General features: G+C 48.5%; 1 protein-coding gene across 3 annotated transcripts in view; it reads right to left on the minus strand.

The window, feature by feature from the left end:
* Positions 1 to 230: 230 nt before the first annotated feature.
* Positions 231 to 25,213, minus strand: part of znf318 (zinc finger protein 318) — a 48,462-nt gene continuing 23,479 nt past the window's right edge. Inside the window, exons 10-19 of one of the 3 annotated variants that reach the window (XM_080782745.1) lie at positions 22,643 to 23,139; positions 20,654 to 20,730; positions 18,420 to 18,519; positions 17,364 to 17,440; positions 15,751 to 16,026; positions 7,176 to 7,358; positions 6,344 to 6,443; positions 5,525 to 5,643; positions 2,464 to 5,046; positions 231 to 2,391 (exon numbers count right to left, since the gene is read on the minus strand). In XM_080782745.1, the coding sequence (XP_080638871.1) occupies positions 1,264 to 2,391; positions 2,464 to 5,046; positions 5,525 to 5,643; positions 6,344 to 6,443; positions 7,176 to 7,358; positions 15,751 to 16,026; positions 17,364 to 17,440; positions 18,420 to 18,519; positions 20,654 to 20,730; positions 22,643 to 23,139 (5,140 nt within the window). In that variant the 3' untranslated portion in view covers positions 231 to 1,263. Of the gene's footprint in view, positions 5,047 to 5,524; positions 5,644 to 6,343; positions 6,444 to 7,175; positions 7,359 to 15,750; positions 16,027 to 17,363; positions 17,441 to 18,419; positions 18,520 to 20,653; positions 20,731 to 22,642; positions 23,140 to 25,213 lie in introns of all 3 variants that reach the window. The other 2 variants (XM_080782744.1, XM_080782743.1) reach the window with 2 other exon arrangements.

Below are 25,213 nucleotides of genomic sequence, written 5' to 3' on the forward strand. Positions count from 1 at the left end.
TGGATTTCCGGTGGTGAGCTGACCACCGGAGCTGAAATAACGTTGAGAGGTGGTGAGTAAAAACAGAGAGAAGGGCTGGAGCGGTGGTGGCGGTGGTGGTTTTCTCTTCACCGCGGCTCAGTGACGTCATCTTGTAGTTCTGTGGTCACCTCACCACCGAAAATCCAGACTATGTATGAGCCTTTACAGTAAAATAAAGGACTTTCATTTGAATGAAACTACAAAACGTGTCTGTACAACTGTCACCGTTTATTCGTTTTTTTATTTGAACACAAATTAAGCAACATTATCATGACAAGCTTTTTTTTTTTCCTTTTTGTCTTTTCGATTCGTTCAGCTACACAAGTACACAGACCAGCGGGCTAGGAAATAACACACAAAAAAATATGAGTTAATGTGTTTAGTTGTTGGTGGAATATGTGATTTGTCTGTGCTATAAAAAAGGGGGAATTCACAATTACATTTCAATTCAATTCAACATCGAATGATGAGGTGGTCATACAAACCAACGTTCTCCCGGGTCGGTCCGTGCTGAGCATGAGACTCCTGTGAAATCAGTAACGCCTCGTCTCCACGAAAAACGAGGAAATTAAACAAAAACAAAACAAGGAAGAAATAAACAGATGAGTCCGAGGCTCGTCAGAGACGACAGTATGTTACGTTGACAGAGAGAGAAGAACCAGAGGACAAGTCCTTTACCTCTCCAAAGCTTCTTCTAAAAGAACCAGAGGACAAGTCCTTTACCTCTCCAAAGCTTCTTCTAAAAGAACCAGGGGACAAGTCCTTTACCTCTCCAAAGCTTCTTCTAAAAAAACCAGAGGACAAGTCCTTTACCTCTCCAAAGCTTCTTCTAAAAGAACCAGGGGACAAGTCCTTTACCTCTCCAAAGCTTCTTCTAAAAGAACCAGAGGACAAGTCCTTTACCTCTCCAAAGCTTCTTCTAAAAGAACCAGGGGACAAGTCCTTTACCTCTCCAAAGCTTCTTCTAAAAGAACCAGGGGACAAGTCCTTTACCTCTCCAAAGCTTCTTCTAAAAGAACCAGGGGACAAGTCCTTTACCTCTCCAAAGCTTCTTCTAAAAAAAGACAGCATTTACTTTTTTTTTATCAACGCAAAAGAAACAGAAAAAGGTTGACGGTTTCAGAGTCAAAGTCTTTCAGCTCCAGCATCTGGAGCGGGGTCGGCTGGACGGACCGACGGTCTGGCGTCCGTTCGTCCACCTATACGGACCATCCTTAACCACCCGCTGAAATTCGGGAGTTTCTACTCGAAATCGAAGTCGTAGTCGAAGCCCATTGTCATCATGTCGGACGGGAGGCCCAGGGTCTCGGGGGTGGGGGTGGTGGGCTCCTCGGGGTTCTCCACACTGGGCGGCTGGTCGTCTTGGGGGGGCGTGGCGGCGGCGGCGGCCTCCTCTGAGGCCTGAGAGGCGGAGGCGTCCTGGCCGCCGCTGGGCTCCGAGGAGGAGGAGGAACACTCCAGGAGCGAGTCGGGCTCGGCCGCGTTGTCATCGTCGGAATGCTGCTTCTGCTGCCGGCGCGTCTGGTACCGGGTCTGGGACCGGGTGGGACCGGTCTGGGACCGGGTGCCGGAGCGCGTCTGGCGGCCCCGGCCGCGGCCCCGCGCCGAAGGGGTCTTCTTGGCCTGCGGGGAGGTTTTGGACTTGCCTTTAGGGGCGGGCTTGGGTTCGGGCTCGGCATCGGGTTCGGGTTCAGCCATGTGCTGAAGGAGGTCCAGCGTGGGTTGCAGAACGGACTCTGGGCATGGATGGGCTTCCAGGGCAGGTTGAGGTTCTGCCTGCGTCTGCTGGGGTTGGGCCTGCGTCTGCTGGGGTTGGGCCTGCGTCTGCTGGGGTTCGGCCTGCGTCTGCTGGGGTTGGGCCTGCGTCTGCTGGGGTTGGGCCTGGGTCTGCTGGGGTTGGGCCTGGGTCTGCTGGGGTTCTGCCTGGGCCTCGAGGAGCAGCCGTGTCTGGGGTAACGGGTCCTGGGTGTCGTTGGGACCGGGCTGGGTCTGGGGAGGCAGTTGGGCGTCGGGAAGCGTTTCTCTCTGAGGTGGTGGTGGCGCCTGGGCTCGGGGTGGAGCTTCTACCTCGGGAAGGGGCTGGGTCTTAACCTCGGGAAGGGGCTGGGTCTTAACCTCAGGAAGGGGCTGGGTCTGGATCTCGGGAAGGGGTTGCTGGGTCTGGGGTGGCGTTTGGACCTCAGGAAGGGGCTGGGTCTGGCTCAGGGGAGGTGGCTGGGTCTGGCTCAGGGGAGGTGGCTGGGTCTGGCTCAGGGGAGGGGGCTGGGTCTGGACCTCAGGAAGGGGCTGGGTCTGGCTCAGGGGAGGTGGCTGGGTCTGGACCTCAGGAAGGGGCTGGGTCTGGCTCAGGGGAGGTGGCTGGGTCTGGACCTCAAGAAGGGGCTGGGTCTGGCTCAGGGGAGGTGGCTGGGTCTCGACCTCAGGAAGGGGCTGGGTCTGGACCTCAGGAAGGGGCTGGGTCTGGCTCAGGGGAGGTGGCTGGGTCTCGGGTATGGCTTTTTGCGACGCAGCGGCTTGGGACAACGAAACCTCAGCGGCGGCAGGGCTGCCTTCGGGTTCCTTCGGGGACGTCTGCGGCACAACGGAGGGTTGGGTCTGTGGAGCTGCAGCAGGTTGGGTCTGTGGAGCTGCAGGAGGTTGGGTCTGTGGAGCTGCAGCAGGTTGGGTCTGTGGAGCTGCAGGTTGGGTCTGTGGAGCTGCAGCAGCAGGTTGGGTCTGTGGAGCTGCAGGAGGTTGGGTCTGTGGAGCTGCAGGTTGGGTCTGTGGAGCTGCAGGTCGGGGCTGTGGGGCCGGGGGGGGTTTGGACTGAAGCCTCTTGGCGGGGGCGGCGGGGGGGGGCATGCAGAGCGCCGCGGGCCCGATGCTGCTGTAGAACAGGTCGAACAGGTCCTTGGCCGCGGCCGCCGCCAGGTTGGACTTCAGCTTCTCCGACTTCTGTGCGCCGTCGCCGCTGTTCATGAACGGCGGCGGCTTGACGTACACGGCGCGCGTCTGCTCGCTGCGCGGGACGCCCGGCACGAACACGTCGGGCTCCATCATGGACGTCATCGTCATGGCGTTGGCGGCAGGAGGAGGGGGAGGGGCTAGCATGGACTCCGGAACGGCGGCCAGGGTTTCCCTGGCGGGAGGAGGAGGAGGAGGAGGAGGAGGAGGAACGGCGGCGGCCGCGGCAGCGGCGGCGGCCATCACCATGTTAGCCGTGGCGTAGCTCATGGCTCTGGCCTTCAGGTCCTCCGTGGCGGCCGACGCGGCCTCCGTGGGTCTGGCCATCGGTCCGACGGTCACAGCGTTCCCCGCGGCGGCGGCGGGCGGCGTGGCCTTGGGCCCGCCGGGCCCTCTGGCCGCGGTCGAGGTACTTTCCGCGGCGGCCGACGCTGCTGTCGGCACACTTCCGGACGCCGTCACCGTCGACACACACGACGACGCGGTGTTGGTCTCCGTAGCGGCGGGAAGCGGAGGGGGCGGAGCCGCCGCCACCGCCGTGCTGGGCGGCGGGATTGGCGGAGGAACGGGAAGGCTCGGAGGAGGAAGGTTGGGGGGGGGAGGAGGAGGGAAATGGGGAGGAAGCTGCGGCCCGATGGGCGCGGCGTGCGTGTACGCGTGGCTGCCGTCGCCGCCGTCGGGCGTGGCGGCGAACGGCCCGGCGTGCGGCGGGCGGGGCGACACGTAGCTGAGGAAGGACGGCAGCGGAGCGGGCTTGGTGAACACGGACGTGGCCCCCCCCGCCGCCCCGCCCCCCCCGCCCCTCCTCATCATGTTGGGGTGGCGCGGGCCGGGCAGGTTGGGCCGGATGCGGCCGCTCCAGGGCGCCACGGGCCCCACCCCCCCCACCACGCCCCCGCCGCTCCCGGGGCGCGTGGCCGCCAGCTTGTGGGCGATCTCCTGCGCCACCGCCACCGACTTGGCGAATGAGTCCTCGGCCAGCACCGTCTCGCGCTCCCGGACCGCCGCCTCGTCCTCCTTCAGGAACTGCGCGGCGATCTGCTCCGCCTCCTTGGCCAGGACGTTCTCCTTCTTCTTCCACACGAACTTCCCGAACGGAGCGGTGGCGGCCGCGGCGGCTGCTGCTGCTGGGGGCGTGGGCGCCGAAGGGGCGGTGGCGGGCGCCACGGGGGTGGCGGGCGGCGCGGCCGCCGCCGTCTTAGCCGTCTCGGCGCTCTGCTTGCGTAGCTTGGCCCTCATGGCCGGGCTGGGGCCGCACAGGACCTTGGGAGGTTCGTACGGCTTCGGAGGAGGAAGAGGGGCGGCGGCGGCCTCCTTTTTGGGCTCCTCTTTCTCCTTGGAGGAGGAGGAGGAGGAGGAGGGGGGGGGGGGCTCGGGCCTCTTCGGCGCCTTGGACGAGGACGAGGAGGAGGAGTCCTTGTCGCTCTTGCTGCTCCTCCGCGGGGCGTCGTCCCGGTCCCGGCTGTCGTGCTCGTCGTCGCGGTCGTACTTGGAGGACGAGCGCGACGACGGTCCGAAGATGTGGCGGCCGTAGCGGGAGCCGTCGTCGGCGCTGCGGGAGTAGTAGCGCGACGACGAGCGAGACTTGTACTCGTCGTGGCGCTCCTCCTCGTCCCTCTTGGCGCCGCCGTAGCGGAGGAGGAAGGCCGAGCGTTCCTCCTCCTCCTCCTCCTCGCCCGGCACCCAGATGTGCTTCTTCTCCCCCGCCGCCACGCCGTCCCCACGCCGGCCCGCCGCCGGCTTGAACTTCTCCGGGTCGTCCGAGAGGTCCTTCTTGTCGGCGGCGGGCTTCTTTTCCTCCTCCTTCTTGGCGGGTTGTTTGGCGTCGTCTTTCTTGCCCTTCCCCGCCGCCCCCGCCGCGGCCCCCGCCTTGGGCTTGTTGTCCTCCTCCTTGTCCTTCTTGCCGTCCTCGTCCTTGTCCTTCTTCCTGTCCTTCCTGTCCTTCTTGTGCTTGGAGGACGTCTTGTCGTCCTTGCCGTGCGTCTCCTCGTCGTGCTTGCGTTTCTTGGTCTCCAGCGTGAGGCCGGCCTGGCGGTCCAGGTTCCGCCGCTGCTCGTACAGCGGGTTCTCGTACATCTGTTTCTGTGGGAGGACGCGCACACACACACACACACACACAGACACACACACACACACACGCAGAGCCACTCGCGCACACACAAACAGACACACACGCACGGACGGACGCACACACACACACACACACACACACACTTGGATTATTTTTGCCTCACTTTTGTACTCATCAATCAAAGACAATAGTTACAGTACAGTGTGAGTGCTTCATTCGTATCTTGTAGAAAAAGCATTTAAAAAGTGCTCCTCCTAACACGTCCTCTCCCTAGTAGGACTGCGTTACCCGTGTGGTCATCAGACTCCTCCTAACACGTCCTCTCCCTAGTAGGACTGCGTTACCTGTGTGGTCATCAGACTCCTCCTAACACGTCCTCTCCCTAGTAGGACTGCGTTACCTGTGTGGTCATCAGACTCCTCAGATGCAAACTAAACCCTCGATTCGACCGACCGACCGCCGGACCGCCGGACGGACAGTCCCACCCACCTTGTAGTTCTCGTTGTGGTCGTGCGTGGTCACGTGCTCCTCGGCACAGATGGCGTCTCCGAAGAAGGCGTGGCAGAGCGTGCAGAAGAAGCCTCGCACGGGCAGCAGGAACTCCGAGCCTGAGCGGGAGAGGGGGAGAGAGAGAGACGCAAGAGTTACCCTGAACGAGCGTCCCAACAAGGCTCAGCTGCACTCATTCATGTTTACCTGGCTACCACCAGCCAGCCAGCCAGCCAGCCAGCCGCGGGACACGGCGCAGCAACACACCTGCCATGAGATGACGACAGCCGGGTTAGTGAGGGTCAGTCAACGTTCCATCTCATGACAATACAGAGATATGTTGTTTGTGTTCCTTCCTTTTAAAAAACGGAAATATGAATACAAGCACAATGCATCATGATATCCACGTGGGACTCGATGAGAACATCTTTCTTTTTTTTGTTTTTGTTTTCTTTGGGGGGGGGGGGGGGGGGGGGGGGGGGTGTGTGTGAAGGGACAGCGGAGCTCCCAACGCGAGTCCGTCGTGCACACATCGGGGGGCGTTTCGGAGCTTCGTTCAGAGTCAAGAGGTTCTCTTTTAAAAGAAGACACAGAACCAGAACGCCAGACAGAACCACCTGATGGGAACCTGAAGGAAGGGGATTTACTACAACATTTAACAGCTCAATCATTTTCATGAAGAAGAAATGTAATTAATAAAAATAAAAATAAAACACTTTTTTTTTTTTTTTTTTTTTTTTAACAAAAAGGATTTGGTTGAAATCCTTCCTGGTGGGTGATTGTTTTGTTTTTTTTAACGGAGGAGGAAGTCTTAAGTACCTTTGGCCGGCTTGGTCATCTTCTCCTGGCCAGAGAAGGTCTTATTGCTGCTGGTCTTGTTGGGGTTGGAGGCCCAGGGTCTGTTGTAAGGGTCCAGGGTCTGTGTGTGTGTGTGTGTGTGTGTGGGGGGGGGGGGGGGGGGAATCATAGGTTAGGTACGGTACGCAAAAAACACTTTAAAAAACAAAGTGTTCGATCATGAAAATGGCTTCAAAAGCTGTCAATTTTTTTCATTTATCGTTTTACATTACCAGGTACAAGTTTACAGCATTGTGTTGTTATATTGTATCTTATATTATGTTCTCAATGCTGTATGATATTCTCGATACTGTAAAGTTTATCCTGAATATTTAGAAATACTGAACACCATGAGTTACATTCCACTACGATGTCCATTATTAATTAACATCGCAAAGTGGCAAAAACACAAAAGACAAAGTTGATGTTAGTGATATTTGCTAATAAGACAAGTCGCTATATTACCAAATAATATAAGAGTTATATCACTAGCATCTATCACTAACAAAGAGCAGAATATATGGAAGGTGGTCCTTTGATACGACCCGTGGAGACATAATATTATATTTCACATTCTTCACAAGCCTTGGTAATGGTAACGCAACACAACCACATAACACTGCATTTCAGAACGCGCTCCCAGGCCTTTACAAAATGTTAAACACAAGTGACACACAATGTACGAACGAACGAACGAACGAACCGTCACAAAGGGGCTTTTTGAGTACTTAATGCAATTAATTATGAATTCATTTATAATAATAATAATAATAATATCTCAGGGTTGTTCGTTGCCCCCGTGCTGGTCACAAACCTTCCGGTGAGATTTGCAGTGTAAGTGAGTGAAAAAGTCGAACATGGATCCCGAGGTGACGTTGCAGCTGTGGCACCAGTGGTTCCCCGCGTCGTAATATTCAAACAGGTCCGTGGTGGGCGGGGCCTTGGCGCCGACAAACGGCTCTCCTTTGTCCAAAGTCGACTGGCCGGCGCCGCTCTGCTAAGAAACACATTGTTTTTAATCGGGAGTTAGTTTGGACAGGAACACACACACACAGAAAGACGCACGCACACACACACACACACTCACGCACTCACGCACGAGTGCAGAAAACATCTGAAGAAATTGATTTGTTTAAACTCTCAGCCCCTGGAAATAAAAAATCTCTTACCTTCGTCTGAGTCAGTTTCCGATCCGCGTCCCACAAGACAGGATGAAGTTACTCAAACCGATATTTACGGAAATCCCAAACTGTCTTATTCTTTAAATTATGAATTAGGTTGCTCGCTTCTGTCTCATGAATGACGACAGATTTAAATTGACTGGGTCCAGCGCCGAGGACCCGTTCACAACACAACCCCATGTCGACGGCCTCGCAATCGCGTTGACATTATAATTAACTTTCGACCATTTCAAATCAGTCTCTGTTGCAAATGCATCAAAAGGTTCATGATATCCCAATTGGTCGTTTCATTTTAAATCACGTCATGCTGATTTTGACTTTCTTGCACTAGCCTATATATATATATAAAAATAAAAATAAATGGGGTAAGACGGGGATTATCTGTGAACAACAAGTTTATGAGACTCGGCCCTCTGTTCCCGTCCCTCAGAACATCCCGTTCATAAGAATAATGACAATAGTTGTGATGTTGATAAATGCCGTTTCGGTCACACTTAAATAAACGTGATCCATCAGGGCTGTTCCCGGTGAGCATGAGAAGGATATAAATATATAATGATATGGTTATTAGTTCTAGTTGGTTATGATGCTTGTAGTCTCGCGTTGCCAGACTGTTGTCTCTCGCAATTTCCAAATGCTTCCGTCGTACGGTCTGGAGCAACGGAAGCTCTGATCATGAGTGAAATATAAATGCTTCCGTCGTACAGTCTGGAGCAACGGAAGCTCTGATCATGAGTGAAATATAAATGCTTCCGTCGTACGGTCTGGAGCAACGGAAGCTCTGGTCATGAGTGAAATATAAATGCTTCCGTCGTACAGTCTGGAGCAACGGAAGCTCTGGTCATGAGTGAAATATAAATGCTTCCGTCGTACAGTCTGGAGCAACGGAAGCTCTGATCATGAGTAAAATATAAACGCTTCCGTCTAGGCATATATACTATATATAGCTTGTTGCTTAGTAGAAAAGGAAAAAAATGTGAAGATATTTTAAAATATATTTTCGTGAACGGAAATAGCAGCATTCCTACTCGGATTTCGGGAGGCCTAGTTCCAGACTCTATATAACATTCAGGAGGTGTAGTTCCAGACTCTATATAGCATTCAGGAGGTGTAGTTCCAGACTCTATATAGCATTCAGGAGGTGTAGTTCCAGACTATATATAACATTCAGGAGGTGTAGTTCCAGACTCTATATAACATTCAGGAGGTGTAGTTCCAGACTCTATATAACATTCAGGAGGTGTAGTTCCAGAATATTCCAGAATATTTGACTGGTTACGTGAGACTAGGGTGAAAAGCTGTAGGACAGGTCAGAGGTCATGATGACAAACACCTCCACATATTCATGGGTTATCACATTATGACTGGATCTGTTGAACACACCATTAGGCCTGTCACAATTATGCCTGGCTCTGTTGAACACACCATTAGGCCTGTCACAATTATGCCTGGCTCTGTTGAACACACCATTAGGCCTGTCACAATTATGCCTGGCTCTGTTGAACACACCATTAGGCCTGTCACAATTATGCCTGGCTCTGTTGAACACACCATTAGGCCTGTCACAATTATGCCTGGATCTGTTGAACACACCATTAGGCCTGTCACAATTATGACACAATCACAATTATGTGAGATAATCCCTTGTTTTTTTGGGTGCAAAATCGTCAATCATTTCCATGTCGAAAAAAAACAAAACAGATCTACAAGCTTGTAGATCAACTATTTACGCAATTTAAAAATCTTAAAAATAAATTTGTCGTCGACGTATCTGCCCTGTGAAATATGTGATTACGAAGCCTAAAAAGGAACCAGAAGAAATACAAATTGTAACGTTCTATCGTCATATTTGGGTGAGAACTAATGGTCAACTTAAATGTATGAATGGTTTAATTGATTCATCACCAAAACGTTGAACATGTTCATTCATATCTAATCAATACTGTAACATTTAACAGCACCATGTGACTAAAACAAAAGGTCTTAGTCACCAAGTTAACATTCTAAAATCTATACAGTAGTTCATGTATCTTCAGTTCGTGGTGGAGAACTCAGACGTCTAAAACTGTTACTGATCAGGATTATATATATTTCCTTTAAAAACAGCGAAACGTAGCAGATCTACAAGCTCAAAACGCCTCGAGTTTCGAGCTTGCAGATCTGTTACTATGATGTAGTGTGATCATCAATGAAGTCCCACCGAGCAACGACCGCACACATCATGGCAACAGGGACGTCTCGGCTCACCGCCACTGTCCATTTGGTTAGGTTCTGAAAGCTGCAGCCCATAACGATTCACCACTCTGCCTGTGAGCAGTCTGTGCGTAGCGTACGTTAATACCATAGAACTAATACAAGTGCATGTGACGTCATTTGAGGTTCGGAGGGGGGGGGGGGGGGGGGGGGTACCTTTGGGGTACCGTCCTAATGTCGTCTCTTCGGTGCTACTGAACATTTCTGACGAGCCGAAATAATTTCGGCACTACAGCGGTGAAATAAGAGTATGAATCGGCCCCAAAACACAAACTCTAGCCTCCACTCAAGCGAGAAGTCCCCGATAGATAGCTCAACAGTAGAAGTCCCCGATAGATAGCTCAACAGTAGAAGTCCCCGATAGATAGCTCAACAGTAGAAGTCCCCGATAGATAGCTCAACAGTAGAAGTCCCCGATAGATAGCTCAACAGTAGAAGTCCCCGATAGATAGCTCAACAGTAGAAGTCCCCGATAGATAGCTCAACAGTAGAAGTCCCCGATAGATAGCTCAACAGTAGAAGTCCCCGATAGATAGCTCAACAGTAGAAGTCCCCGATAGATAGCTCAACAGTAGAAGTCCCCGATAGATAGCTCAACAGTAGAAGTGTGTGTGTGTGACTGGCGAGGATCCCAGATGAACGTTATGGATTGCAGCTTTTATTCTTATTATATATATTTTTTAATCTATATTGTGTATGATATATCCACCCATCTAGCTACATACTCACCTGTCCTCGAAAACTAAACTACAGTAATTAGAACAACAATGCATGTATTTGGGCCCGACTTCACCTAGACTGTATTACCTTAATAATCATGAATACTTTCTGCTTCCAGTCACTAGTTTAAAGTCTCATTTCTCATGTCATAATATTCTTTTTGGAAAATTATGGTCCCATTTATTAAATAAATGACCATAAAGTTGCGTATGTTCTGAGGGGCGTGGCTACCGTTACAGTCTATGATCGGGAGCCACCCCCCGTTCAGTCAAAATAGAAACCAACGAAGAGTAAGGGTAACGCTTTGTCCATATTTTTTTTTACAGTCTATGGATGGAACCCAGAACCCATATAGGAAGGAACCAGTTCAGAGAGATGAACTGGCTCCCAGTAGAACCCATATAGGAAGGAACCAGTTCAGAGAGATGAACTGGCTCCCAGTAGAGCCCATATAGGAAGGAACCAGTTCAGAGAGATGAACTGGCTCCCAGTAGAACCCATATAGGAAGGAACCAGTTCAGAGAGATGAACTGGCTCCCAGTAGAACCCATATAGGAAGGAACCAGTTCAGAGAGATGAACTGGCTCCCAGTAGAACCCATATAGGAAGGAACCAGTTCAGAGAGCTGAACTGGCTCCCAGTAGAACCCATATAGGAAGGAACCAGTTCAGAGAGATGAACTGGCTCCCAGTAGAACCCATATAGGAAGGAACCAGTTCAGAGAGATGAACTGGCTCCCAGTAGAGCCCATATAGGAAGGAACCAGTTCAGAGAGATGAACTGGCTCCCAGTAGAACCCATATAGGAAGGAACCAGTTCAGAGAGATGAACTGGCTCCCAGTAGAACCCATATAGGAAGGAACCAGTTCAGAGAGCTGAACTGGCTCCCAGTAGAACCCATATAGGAAGGAACCAGTTCAGAGAGATGAACTGGCTCCCAGTAGAACCCATATAGGAAGGAACCAGTTCAGAGAGATGAACTGGCTCCCAGTAGAACCCATATAGGAAGGAACCAGTTCAGAGAGATGAACTGGCTCCCAGTAGAACCCATATAGGAAGGAACCAGTTCAGAGAGATGAACTGGCTCCCAGTAGAACCCAAGGTTACAATGGCTAGACTAAACATGATCCATAAAATGAAAGGACAACTTTAGTTTTTTTCAACCACTGTTCATGTTTTAGGTTGTTATTTGCTGCTTTCTTTCGTTTCAGGGATTTTAGTTGTTTTTGACAGGGGGGCGGAGGGTATTCGAACATGAGGCTAAATATGCATTTTTTCCACAACATCTTATAGCGATTTATTATTTTATTATTTACTATAGTCCTACTAGACCCCAGGAAATTACATCTGGCCACAAAAGATCACAGGATCTACTGAATGTGAAGGTAGCCTACTGGGGGAAGGCTTATACTGTGTGTGTATAGGCTCAATATGTCAGTTTGTCACATTCAGTAGATCCCGTGATCTTTTGTGGCCAGATGTAATGTATTGGGGTCTAGTAAGACTATAGTAAATAATAAAAAAATAAATCGCTATAAAATGTTGTAAAGAAATACATATTTAGCCCCATGCTCGAATGCCTCCCCCCCCCCCCTGTCAAAAACAGCTAAAATCCCTAAAACGAAAGAAAGCAGCAAATGAAAAACAAATAACACTCATCTGTTACTTTCTCTAATAACCTAAAACATGAACGTTGGTTGTAAAAAAATAATAATAACGAAAGTTGTCCTTTAAATACGTCGAGGTCCCAACAGTCTTAAGAACATGTTTCAGGTAAACGAGGCACAACCATTTCACCAGAGCCAGCGTTGTAGACGTGGTGCTTCCTGCTTTTAACACATTCTGACCTGAGATCAGATTCATACGAGGTTTCCACTGGACTACACACTGGTCTGATGAACCCATTCTGACCTGAGATCAGATTCTAAAAATGTCAGTCGTTCTTCGATTTTTCAAAAATAGCAGACCTACAAGCTCATAGCGCGCCACTCGGTGGCGCGCTATGAGCTTGTAGATCTGCTATTTTTCAAAAGCTAAAGCATAACATGATGCTGACACCAAAACGGGTTCCCGGTCAGAATGGGTTAAAAGTAAAGTGGGCAAAAGGCTCATTCATGTCTAGAGGAGCCTCACAGTGGAACAGCCTGGAAACCAGTGTTAAACTGACCTCCAATCTGAGGACATGTAAACGGAAGACTAAACTGTGGCTACTGGAAAAGGTTCCCCTATAAAGGGTCATCTTAGAGGGAAGGATAGGGACGTACTCGTTGTGTTGTGTATGTAATTGCGAACGCAGTGAGCACTTAATATGAGACCTAGCAGATCATGTCTGTCTGTGTGTCTGATCCCGCTATCCAAATATGGAGTGTGCTGCATCAGCAATCACTCAGCTCCATATATGGGCACAAAAGGGGCCAGGTCCACTCAGCTCCATATATGGGTTTAGTCTACACGACTGAAAACCACTGGTGTAGTTAGACTGGTCTGTATGACGTAGACTGACCTGGTTTAGACTAGTCTCCATAAACCACTGGTGTAGTTACACTGGTCTGTATGACGTAGACTGACCTGGTTTAGACTAGTCTCCATAAACCACTGGTTTAGTTAGACTGGTCTGTATGACGTAGACTGACCTGGTTTAGACTAGTCTCCATAAACCACTGGTTTAGTTACACTGGTCTGTATGACGTAGACTGACCTGGTTTAGACTAGTCTCCATAAACCACTGGTGTAGTTAGACTGGTCTGTATGACGTAGACTGACCTGGTTTAGACTAGTCTCCATAAACCACTGGTGTAGTTACTCTGGTCTGTATGACGTAGACTGACCTGGTTTAGACTAGTCTCCATAAACCACTGGTGTAGTTACACTGGTCTGTATGACGTAGACTGACCTGGTTTAGACTAGTCTCCATAAACCACTGGTTTAGTTACACTGGTCTGTATGACGTAGACTGACCTGGTTTAGACTAGTCTCCATAAACCACTGGTGTAGTTAGACTGGTCTGTATGACGTAGACTGACCTGGTTTAGACTAGTCTCCATAAACCACTGGTGTAGTTACTCTGGTCTGTATGACGTAGACTGACCTGGTTTAGACTAGTCTCCATAAACCACTGGTGTAGTTACACTGGTCTGTATGACGTAGACTGACCTGGTTTAGACTAGTCTCCATAAACCACTGGTTTAGTTACACTGGTCTGTATGACGTAGACTGACCTGGTTTAGACTAGTCTCCATAAACCACTGGTGTAGTTAGACTGGTCTGTATGACGTAGACTGACCTGGTTTAGACTAGTCTCCATAAACCACTGGTGTAGTTAGACTGGTCTGTATGACGTAGACTGACCTGGTTTAGACTAGTCTCCATAAACCACTGGTGTAGTTAGACTGGTCTGTATGACGTAGACTGACCTGGTTTAGACTAGTCTCCATAAACCACTGGTTTAGTTACTCTGGTCTGTATGACGTAGACTGATGTGGTTTAGACTAGTCTCCATAAACCACTGGTTTAGTTAGACTGGTCTGTATGACGTAGACTGATCTGGTTTAGACTAGTCTCCATAAACCACTGGTTTAGTTAGACTGGTCTGTATGACGTAGACTGACCTGGTTTAGACTAGTCTCCATAAACCACTGGTTTAGTTACTCTGGTCTGTATGATGTAGACTGACCTGGTTTAGACTAGTCTCCATAAACCACTGGTGTAGTTACTCTGGTCTGTATGACGTAGACTGATCTGGTTTAGACTAGTCTCCATAAACCACTGGTTTAGTTACTCTGGTCTGTATGACGTAGACTGACCTGGTTTAGACTAGTCTCCATAAACCACTGGTTTAGTTACTCTGGTCTGTATGACGTAGACTGATCTGGTTTAGACTAGTCTCCATAAACCACTGGTTTAGTTACTCTGGTCTGTATGACGTAGACTGACCTGGTTTAGACTAGTCTCCATAAACCACTGGTTTAGTTACTCTGGTCTGTATGACGTAGACTGACCTGGTTTAGACTAGTCTCCATAAACCACTGGTTTAGTTACTCTGGTCTGTATGACGTAGACTGACCTGGTTTAGACTAGTCTCCATAAACCACTGGTTTAGTTACTCTGGTCTGTATGACGTAGACTGACCTGGTTTAGACTAGTCTCCAAAAACCACTGGTGTAGTTAGACTGGTCTGTATGACGTAGACTGATGTGGTTTAGACTAGTCTCCATAAACCACTGGTGTAGTTAGACTGGTCTGTATGACGTAGACTGACCTGGTTTAGACTAGTCTCCATAAACCACTGGTTTAGTTACTCTGGTCTGTATGACGTAGACTGATGTGGTTTAGACTAGTCTCCATAAACCACTGGTTTAGTTAGACTGGTCTGTATGACGTAGACTGATCTGGTTTAGACTAGTCTCCATAAACCACTGGTTTAGTTAGACTGGTCTGTATGACGTAGACTGACCTGGTTTAGACTAGTCTCCATAAACCACTGGTTTAGTTACTCTGGTCTGTATGATGTAGACTGACCTGGTTTAGACTAGTCTCCATAAACCACTGGTGTAGTTACTCTGGTCTGTATGACGTAGACTGATCTGGTTTAGACTAGTCTCCATAAACCACTGGTTTAGTTACTCTGGTCTGTATGACGTAGACTGACCTGGTTTAGACTAGTCTCCATAAACCACTGGTTTAGTTACTCTGGTCTGTATGACGTAGACTGATCTGGTTTAGACTAGTCTCCATAAACCACTGGTTTAGTTACTCTGGTCTGTATGACGTAGACTGACCTGGTTTAGACTAGTCTCCATAAACCACTGGTTTAGTTACTCTGGTCTGTATGACGTAGACTGACCTGGTTTAGACTAGTCTCCATAAACCACTGGTTTAGTTACTCTGGTCTGTATGACGTAGACTGACCTGGTTTAGACTAGTCTCCATAAACCACTGGTGTAGTTACTCTGGTCTGTATGACGTAGACTGACCTGGTTTAGACTAGTCTCCATAAACCACTGGTTTAGTTACTCTGGTCTGTATGATGTAGACTGACCTGGTTTAGACTAGTCTCCATAAACCACTGGTGTAGTTAGACTGGTCTGTATGACGTAGACTGACCTGGTTTAGACTAAAACCACTGGTGTAGAACCAACCTGCTTTTTAGAGCAGGCGTGGCGGGGGTGTAGTTCCTGCCGTGTGCCCGCAGGGGGCGCTACACTCATCTAAATGGTGGTGGATGCGTTTTACTACCTTGGCCGCTCCGTCGGTCGCCGATCTCTGCTCGGCAGGACTGGCGCCTCGCTCGCGTTTGCTCTTCTTCTGCGGTGGCGGCGACGACGAGTCCTCCGGCTCCTCCCCCTCCTCCTCCTTCTTGACGCCGGCGCCCCCGGGTGGCCGGGCGGGGCGGCGCGGCCGGTCGGACGGCGTCAGGCCCAAGATGGACGCCACCTTGTCCACCTCGGAACGCTTCCTCTCCGCCGACTCGTGCTCCTTGCGGAGCTCAGAGATCTGGCTCATTACCTCCTCCTGGAGGACGGGAGGGGGAACGCAGTGGCATTCATGGAAAGCGTTTATTGTGCATTTATATTTATGTGCATTTATGTAAAGCGCTTTTTATATAAAGCACTTTACATAGATTGATGTGCATGACATCGCCTTTGACATCGCCTATGCGCATCCATATCCTTTCAGAGTTTTGTAACTCAAATCTTTGCTTCTAGAGGGGGGTCCCTGGAACAACATATTCTAGAGGGGGGGTCCCTGGAACAACAGATTCTAGAGGGGGGTCCCTGGAACAACATATTCTAGAGGGGGGGTCCCTGGAACAACAGATTCTAGAGTGGGGTCCCTGAAACAACATATTCTAGAGGGGGGTCCCTGGAACAACATATTCTAGAGGGGGGTCCCTGGAACAACAGTTTCTAGAGGGGGGTCCCTGGAACAACAGATTCTAGAGGGGGGTCCCTGGAACAACAGATTCTAGAGGGGGGTCCCTGGAACAACATATTCTAGAGGGGGGTCCCTGGAACAACATATTCTAGAGGGGGGTCCCTAGAACAACTTATTCTAGGGGGGGGTCCCTGGAACAACAGTTTCTAGGGGTGGTCCCTGGAACAACAGATTCTAGAGGGGGGTCCCTGGAACAACAGTTTCTAGAGGGGGGTCCCTGGAACAACAGATTCTAGAGGGGGGTCCCTGGAACAACAGATTCTAGAGGGGGTCCCTGGAACAACAGATTCTAGAGGGGGGTCCCTGGAACAACAGATTCTAGAGGGGGGTACCTGGAACAATTTATTCTAGAGGGGGGGTCCCTGGAACAACTTATTCTAGAGGGGGGTCCCTGGAACAACACTTTCTAGAGGGGGGTCCCTGGAACAACTTATTCTAGAGGGGGGGTCCCTGGAACAACAGTTTCTAGAGGGGGGTCCCTGGAACAACTTATTCTAGAGGGGGGGTCCCTGGAACAACATTCTAGAGGGGGGTCCCTGGAACAACAGTTTCTAGAGGGGGGTCCCTGGAACAACTTATTCTAGAGGGGGGTCCCTGGAACAACAGTTTCTAGAGGGGGGTCCCTGGAACAACTTATTCTAGAGGGGGGTCCCTGGAACAACAGTTTCTAGAGGGGGGTCCCTGGAACAACTTATTCTAGAGGGGGGGGTCCCTGGAACAACAGTTTCTAGAGGGGGGTGCCTAGAACAACATATTTTCAGCCAATTACTACATATAATTCTGGACCCCCAGAATTATATGTAGTAATTGGCTGAAAAAGGTTGAGAACCACTGAACACCTGAAACATGAGACTCTTCAGAAAACTGGGTTAACTGCGTTTGCGCGTGTATGGTAAAGGTCAAAGGTCACGTACCTGCAGACGGCTGATCTCTGACAGCAGAGGGTCTTTATGACCGTCTTTCTCTCTACGCTTCTTCCTGAGGAGCTCACCTAGCGCACGCACACACACACAGTCACATGCGCACACACACACACACACACACACACAGTCACATGCGCACACACACACACACAGTCACACACACACACCCACACAGTCACACACACAGTCACACACACACAGTCACACACACAGTCACATGCACACACACACAGTCACACAGACACACACAGTCACACACAGTCACATGCGCGCACACACACAGTCACACACACAGTCACACACACACACCCACACAGTCACACACACAGTCACACACACACACACACACACACAGTCACATGCACACACACACAGTCACACAGACACACACAGTCACACACACAGTCACACACAGTCACATGCGCGCACACACAGTCACACACACACACACACACACACACACACACACAGTTATCTCTGAATCAAAATCACAGATTCGTATCAAAACAAGCGTTTTTTACGGATGGTCGCGTCGCTAGTCGCGGTCAAACAAACCATGCCTCAGGTGGCCCACGCACGCACACACACACACACACACACACGCGCACACACACACACACACACACACACACACACACACGCGCGCCCGGTCAAGAGCCCTGGGTATTTTTGAGGGGCGCTAAGCCCCTCCTATATACAGGCTTGATGTTTGTCTTTAGTTCAAAGTATGTTTAGTGAACGCCGTTGACAACCAAGGGAAAACGTACGTCATATTGTCGTCATTATTGTTAATGGCGTTTAATGTTTGTTTTACATCACCTGATCGACATGAGTTAGACTTTAATATATTAGCGCGCCTCACTTCACACGGGTGTGATTTTTTTGTTTTTGTTTTAGAGCCATTTGGTTCTATGCTCTCAACAGTTACAGATCTAATTCCAACTGTGGAACCTCCTCAAGGACCCCCGGTGGGCCCTGGTGGGCCCCGTACGGGCCCCTGGTCTAGAACAACAGAGGCCCTTGAGCAAGGCAGTGGTTGCTGGTCACCTTGCTGCTTCCTCAGTCTCTCCAGTTCCTTCATCAGATATTCTTTCTTCTTCATGCGGATGTCTCTCTCTGTCCGAAGCTTCTCCCTCTCTTCTAGAACCTACCACACACACACACACACACACACACACACACGCACACACGCACACACGCACACACGCGCACACACACGACATTAGGTCACATAATCATATTAATCAACAATGTTAAAGCGCAAATAACATGCATTTTAAAACTGCTTTTAATATTTAATAATCATATTGTCTATGTCCCTCAAAGTTATTTCTAATGGTTTGAGCCCAATCACCACTCTGATATAACCAGCCTTGTCAATTCCTTCTGGACTTTGAAAGCAGTTTTAGCTGCAGTACCACAATGTCCTGAGGTGGAGAGGGTGCTGATATGCAGATTATTTAATATTTGAGTCATTATAATACTCATGCTAGATAAAACCAGGCTTGTTTACATTCCATGCCAGCTTGGAAAATCAACAATGGTGGACATTTTAAACAAAGTGGAAATGCAAATTTGTAACTGAAGACTGAAGAAAAGGAGGAATTACACAAAGTAGGGTGACATTGATGACATCACGATGAGGCCAAAATCAGTCGAGCCGTTTCTGAGAGCAATTTCCATTTAAACACCCAAAATATGACATGAAGGCCTGATTGTTCAAAATTGGTTATTTGTGGGGATCGAAAACACACATGGGAGCCCCAAAAACACAAAAGAAATTGAAAAAGTTGACCAGGCATATCGCGCTGCGTTGAGTCTTGGTTAGTTAAAAGTTGACCAGGCATATCGCGCTGCGTTGAGTCTTAAAGTTGACCAGGCATATCGCGCTGCGTTGAGTCTTGGTGTGTTTAGATGTGTTAGTTAAAAGTTGACCAGGCATATCGCGTTAGTTAAAAGTTGACCAGGCATATCGCGTTAGTTAAAAGTTGACCAGGCATATCGCGTTAGTTAAAAGTTGACCAGGCATATCGCGCTGCGTTGAGTCTTGGTGTGTTTAGATGTGTTAGTTAAAAGTTGACCAGGCATATCGCGTTAGTTAAAAGTTGACCAGGCATATCGCGTTAGTTAAAAGTTGACCAGGCATATCGCGTTAGTTAAAAGTTGACCAGGCATATCGCGCTGCGTTGAGTCTTGGTTAGTTAAAAGTTGACCAGGCATATCGCGCTGCGTTGAGTCTTGGTTAGTTAAAAGTTGACCAGGCATATCGCGCTGCGTTGAGTCTTGGTTAGTTAAAAGTTGACCAGGCATATCGCGCTGCGTTGAGTCTTGGTGTTAGTGTGTTAGATGTGTTAGTTAAAAGTTGACCAGGCATATCGCGCTGCGTTGAGTCTTGGTTAGTTAAAAGTTGACCAGGCATATCGCGCTGCGTTGAGTCTTGGTTAGTTAAAAGTTGACCAGGCATATCGCGTTAGTTAAAAGTTGACCAGGCATATCGCGCTGCGTTGAGTCTTGGTGTGTTAGTTAAAAGTTGACCAGGCATATCGCGTTAGTTAAAAGTTGACCAGGCATATCGTGTTAGTTAAAAGTTGACCAGGCATATCGCGTTAGTTAAAAGTTGACCAGGCATATCGTGTTAGTTAAAAGTTGACCAGGCATATCGCGTTAGTTAAAAGTTGACCAGGCATATCGCGTTAGTTAAAAGTTGACCAGGCATATCGCACTGCGTTGAGTCTTGGTTAGTTAAAAGTTGACCAGGCATATCGCGCTGCGTTGAGTCTTGGTGTTAGTGTGTTAGATGTGTTAGTTAAAAGTTGACCAGGCATATCGCGCTGCGTTGAGTCTTGGTTAGTTAAAAGTTGACCAGGCATATCGCGCTGCGTTGAGTCTTGGTTAGTTAAAAGTTGACCAGGCATATCGCGCTGCGTTGAGTCTTGGTTAGTTAAAAGTTGACCAGGCATATCGCGCTGCGTTGAGTCATGGTTAGTTAAAAGTTGACCAGGCATATCTTATGTTATTAAGATGTGTTAGTTAAAAGTTGACCAGGCATATCGCGTTAGTTAAAAGTTGACCAGGCATATCGCGTTAGTTAAAAGTTGACCAGGGATATCGCGCTGCGTCGAGTCTTGGTGTGTTTAGATGTGTTAGTTAAAAGTTGACCAGGCATATCGCGCTGCGTTGAGTCTTAAAGTTGACCAGGCATATCGCGTGTATATGTATATGTATATGTATATGTATATGTATATCGCGCTGCGTTGAGTCTTGGTGTGTTTTGAGCAAACCTTTTGTTTTTGACTCTGGTTGTTCTGCTCATCAGACACGCTGGAGTCTCGACTCGTTCTGCTTTCCCTCTGCAAAGCTGAGAGAAATATTATGTTTATATCTCTGTGAAGATGATATAAATACAGTATACACACGTGTTTATATCTCTGTAAAGCTGAGAGAAATATTATGTTTACATCAAATATATGTAGTATATACACGTGTTTATATCTCTGTAAAGATGAGAGAAATATTACAATGTTTTATATCTCTGTAAAGCTGAGAGAAACACTATGTTTATATCTCTGTAAAGCTGAGAGAAATATTATGTTTACATCAAATATATGTAGTATATACACGTGTTTATATCTCTGTAAAGCTGAGAGAAATATTATGTTTACATCAAATATATGTAGTATATACACGTGTTTATATCTCTGTAAAGATGAGAGAAATATTATGTTTACATCAAATATATGTAGTATATACACGTGTTTATATCTCTGTAAAGATGAGAGAAACATTACAATGTTTTATATCTCTGTAAAGCTGAGAGAAACACTATGTTTATATCTCTGTAAAGCTGAGAGAAATATTATGTTTATATCTCTGCAAAGCTGAGAGAAATATTATGTTTACATCTCTGTGAAGATGATATAAATACAGTATACACACGTGTTTATATCTCTGTAAAGATGAGAGAAACATTACAATGTTTTATATCTCTGTAAAGCTGAGAGAAACACTATGTTTATATCTCTGTAAAGCTGAGAGAAATATTATGTTTATATCTCTGTAAAGCTGAGAGAAATATTATGTTTATATCAAATATATGTAGTATATACACGTGTTTACATCTCTGCAAAGCTGAGAGAAATATTATGTTTACATATATATAAATATATGTAGTATATACACGTGTTTATATCTCTGTAAAGATGAGAGAAATATTATGTTTACATCAAATATATGTAGTATATACACGTGTTTATATCTCTGTAAAGATGAGAGAAACATTACAATGTTTTATATCTCTGTAAAGCTGAGAGAAACACTATGTTTATATCTCTGTAAAGCTGAGAGAAATATTATGTTTATATCTCTGCAAAGCTGAGAGAAATATTATGTTTACATCTCTGTGAAGATGATATAAATACAGTATACACACGTGTTTATATCTCTGTAAAGATGAGAGAAACATTACAATGTTTTATATCTCTGTAAAGCTGAGAGAAACACTGTTTATATCTCTGTAAAGCTGAGAGAAATATTATGTTTATATCTCTGTAAAGCTGAGAGAAATATTATGTTTATATCAAATATATGTAGTATATACACGTGTTTACATCTCTGCAAAGCTGAGAGAAATATTATGTTTACATATATATAAATATATGTAGTATATACACGTGTTTATATCTCTGTAAAGATGAGAGAAATATTATGTTTACATCAAATATATGTAGTATATACACGTGTTTATATCTCTGTAAAGATGAGAGAAACATTACAATGTTTTATATCTCTGTAAAGCTGAGAGAAACACTATGTTTATATCTCTGTAAAGCTGAGAGAAACACTGTGTTTATATCTCTGTAAAGCTGAGAGAAACACTATGTTTATATCTCTGTAAAGCTGAGAGAAACACTATGTTTATATCTCTGTAAAGCTGAGAGAAACACTGTGTTTATATCTCTGTAAAGCTGAGAGAAACACTGTGTTTATATCTCTGTAAAGCTGAGAGAAACACTGTGTTTATATCTCTGTAAAGCTGAGAGAAACATTACAATGCTTTATATCTCTGTAAAGCAGACCATGGTCAGACTGGACTGGTTTACTGGTCTAACCCTGGTCAGACTGGACTGGTTTACTGGTCTAACCCTGGACTGGTTTCCTGGTCTAACCCTGGGCTGGTTTACTGGTCTAACCCTGGACTGGTTTACTGGTCTAACCCTGGTCTGGTTTCCTGGTCTAACCCTGGTCAGACTGGACTGGTTTCCTGGTCTCACCGTGGTCGTTGTGCACGGTCTTCATGTAGGGGGTCTTGTAGGGGTCCAGGGGGGTCTTGTAGGGGTCGGGGGGGCTGCCGTACTCGTCCTGCTGCGTGTGGGGGGGCGGGGGCACCATGCCGGGGGGGGGGTACATGGGGGGCCACTGCTGGGGCATGTAGGGCATGTAGTAGCCCGGCGGAGGGTAGTTGGGGGGCACCATGCCGGGGGGAGGGGTCTGCCCGTAGGGGTGGGCGTGCTGGATGGGCTGCTGGGGGGCGGTGGGGGGCGGCGTGGCGCCCACGGCGGGGGGGGCAGGGGGGGGGGCTTGTTTCTCCGCCTTGGGCTCCTTGCCGCTACGGGTGAGGGAGGAGGAGGAGGAGGGAGGGGAGCGGTTGCGGCGCGTCGTGGCGGCGGCGTTGGCCGCCGCGCGGCCGCGGTTGTCGTCGTCGCTGCTCCAGCTGCGCCCGCGGCTGCCGCGGCTGCTGCTGCGGCTGCTGTCTGAGCTGCGACTGTCACTGCAGAGATATACAATATATATATGTTACTGTAATACTGCAATACATTACTGTGACTGTCACTGGAATTAACAAAGAATCACACCCGTGTGAAGTAAGGACCAGATCCAAACTGTTCATTTGAGGGACAGAAGTATCACTAAACCAACCCTCCTCCTCCTCCTCCTCCTCTTAGTGTAACTAAACCAACACACCTCCTCCTCCTCCTCCTCCTCCTCCTCTTAGTGTAACTAAACCAACCCACCTCCTCCTCCTCCTCCTCCTCCTCCTCTTAGTGTAACTAAACCAACACACCTCCTCCTCCTCCTCCTCCTCCTCCTCCTCTTAGTGTAACTAAACCAACACACCTCCTCCTCCTCCTCCTCCTCCTCCTAGTGTAACTAAACCAACCCACCTCCTCCTCCTCCTCTTAGTGTAACTAAACCAACACACCTCCTCCTCCTCCTCCTCCTCTTAGTGTAACTAAACCAACACACCTCCTCCTCCTCCTCCTCCTCCTCTTAGTGTAACTAAACCAACACACCTCCTCCTCCTCCTCCTCCTCCTCTTAGTGTAACTAAACCAACACACCTCCTCCTCCTCCTCCTCCTCTTAGTGTAACTAAACCAACACACCTCCTCCTCCTCCTCCTCTTAGTGTAACTAAACCAACCCTCCTCCTCCTCCTCTTAGTGTAACTAAACCAACCCTCCTCCTCCTCCTCCTCCTCTTAGTGTAACTAAACCAACCCACCTCCTCCTCCTCCTCCTCTTAGTGTAACTAAACCAACCCTCCTCCTCCTCCTCCTCTTAGTGTAACTAAACCAACCCACCTCCTCCTCCTCCTCTTAGTGTAACTAAACCAACACACCTCCTCCTCCTCCTCCTCCTCCTCTTAGTGTAACTAAACCAACACACCTCCTCCTCCTCCTCCTCCTCTTAGTGTAACTAAACCAACCCACCTCCTCCTCCTCCTCCTCCTCCTCTTAGTGTAACTAAACCAACACACCTCCTCCTCCTCCTCCTCCTCCTCCTCTTAGTGTAACTAAACCAACACACCTCCTCCTCCTCCTCCTCCTAGTGTAACTAAACCAACCCACCTCCTCCTCCTCCTCTTAGTGTAACTAAACCAACACACCTCCTCCTCCTCCTCCTCCTCCTCCTCTTAGTGTAACTAAACCAACACACCTCCTCCTCCTCCTCCTCCTCCTCTTAGTGTAACTAAACCAACACACCTCCTCCTCCTCCTCCTCCTCCTCTTAGTGTAACTAAACCAACACACCTCCTCCTCCTCCTCCTCTTAGTGTAACTAAACCAACACACCTCCTCCTCCTCCTCCTCTTAGTGTAACTAAACCAACACACCTCCTCCTCCTCCTCCTCTTAGTGTAACTAAACCAACACACCTCCTCCTCCTCCTCCTCTTAGTGTAACTAAACCAACCCTCCTCCTCCTCCTCTTAGTGTAACTAAACCAACCCTCCTCCTCCTCCTCCTCCTCTTAGTGTAACTAAACCAACCCACCTCCTCCTCCTCCTCCTCCTCTTAGTGTAACTAAACCAACCCTCCTCCTCCTCCTCCTCCTCTTAGTGTAACTAAACCAACCCACCTCCTCCTCCTCCTCCTCCTCTTAGTGTAACTAAACCAACACACCTCCTCCTCCTCCTCCTCCTCCTCTTAGTGTAACTAAACCAACACACCTCCTCCTCCTCCTCCTCCTCTTAGTGTAACTAAACCAACCCACCTCCTCCTCCTCCTCCTCTTAGTGTAACTAAACCAACACACCTCCTCCTTCTCCTCCTCCTCTTAGTGTAACTAAACCAACCCACCTCCTCCTCCTCCTCCTCCTCTTAGTGTAACTAAACCAACCCACCTCCTCCTCCTCCTCCTCTTAGTGTAACTAAACCAACACACCTCCTCCTTCTCCTCCTCCTCTTAGTGTAACTAAACCAACCCACCTCCTCCTCCTCCTCTTAGTGTAACTAAACCAACCCACCTCCTCCTCTTCCTCCTCTTAGTGTAACTAAACCAACCCTCCTCCTCCTCCTCTTAGTGTAACTAAACCAACCCACCTCCTCCTCCTCCTCTTAGTGTAACTA

This window comes from Protomyctophum bolini (assembly GCF_963924005.1).
Source record: "Protomyctophum bolini genome assembly, chromosome: 14".
In the NCBI taxonomy this organism is placed as follows: Eukaryota; Metazoa; Chordata; class Actinopteri; order Myctophiformes; family Myctophidae; genus Protomyctophum; species Protomyctophum bolini.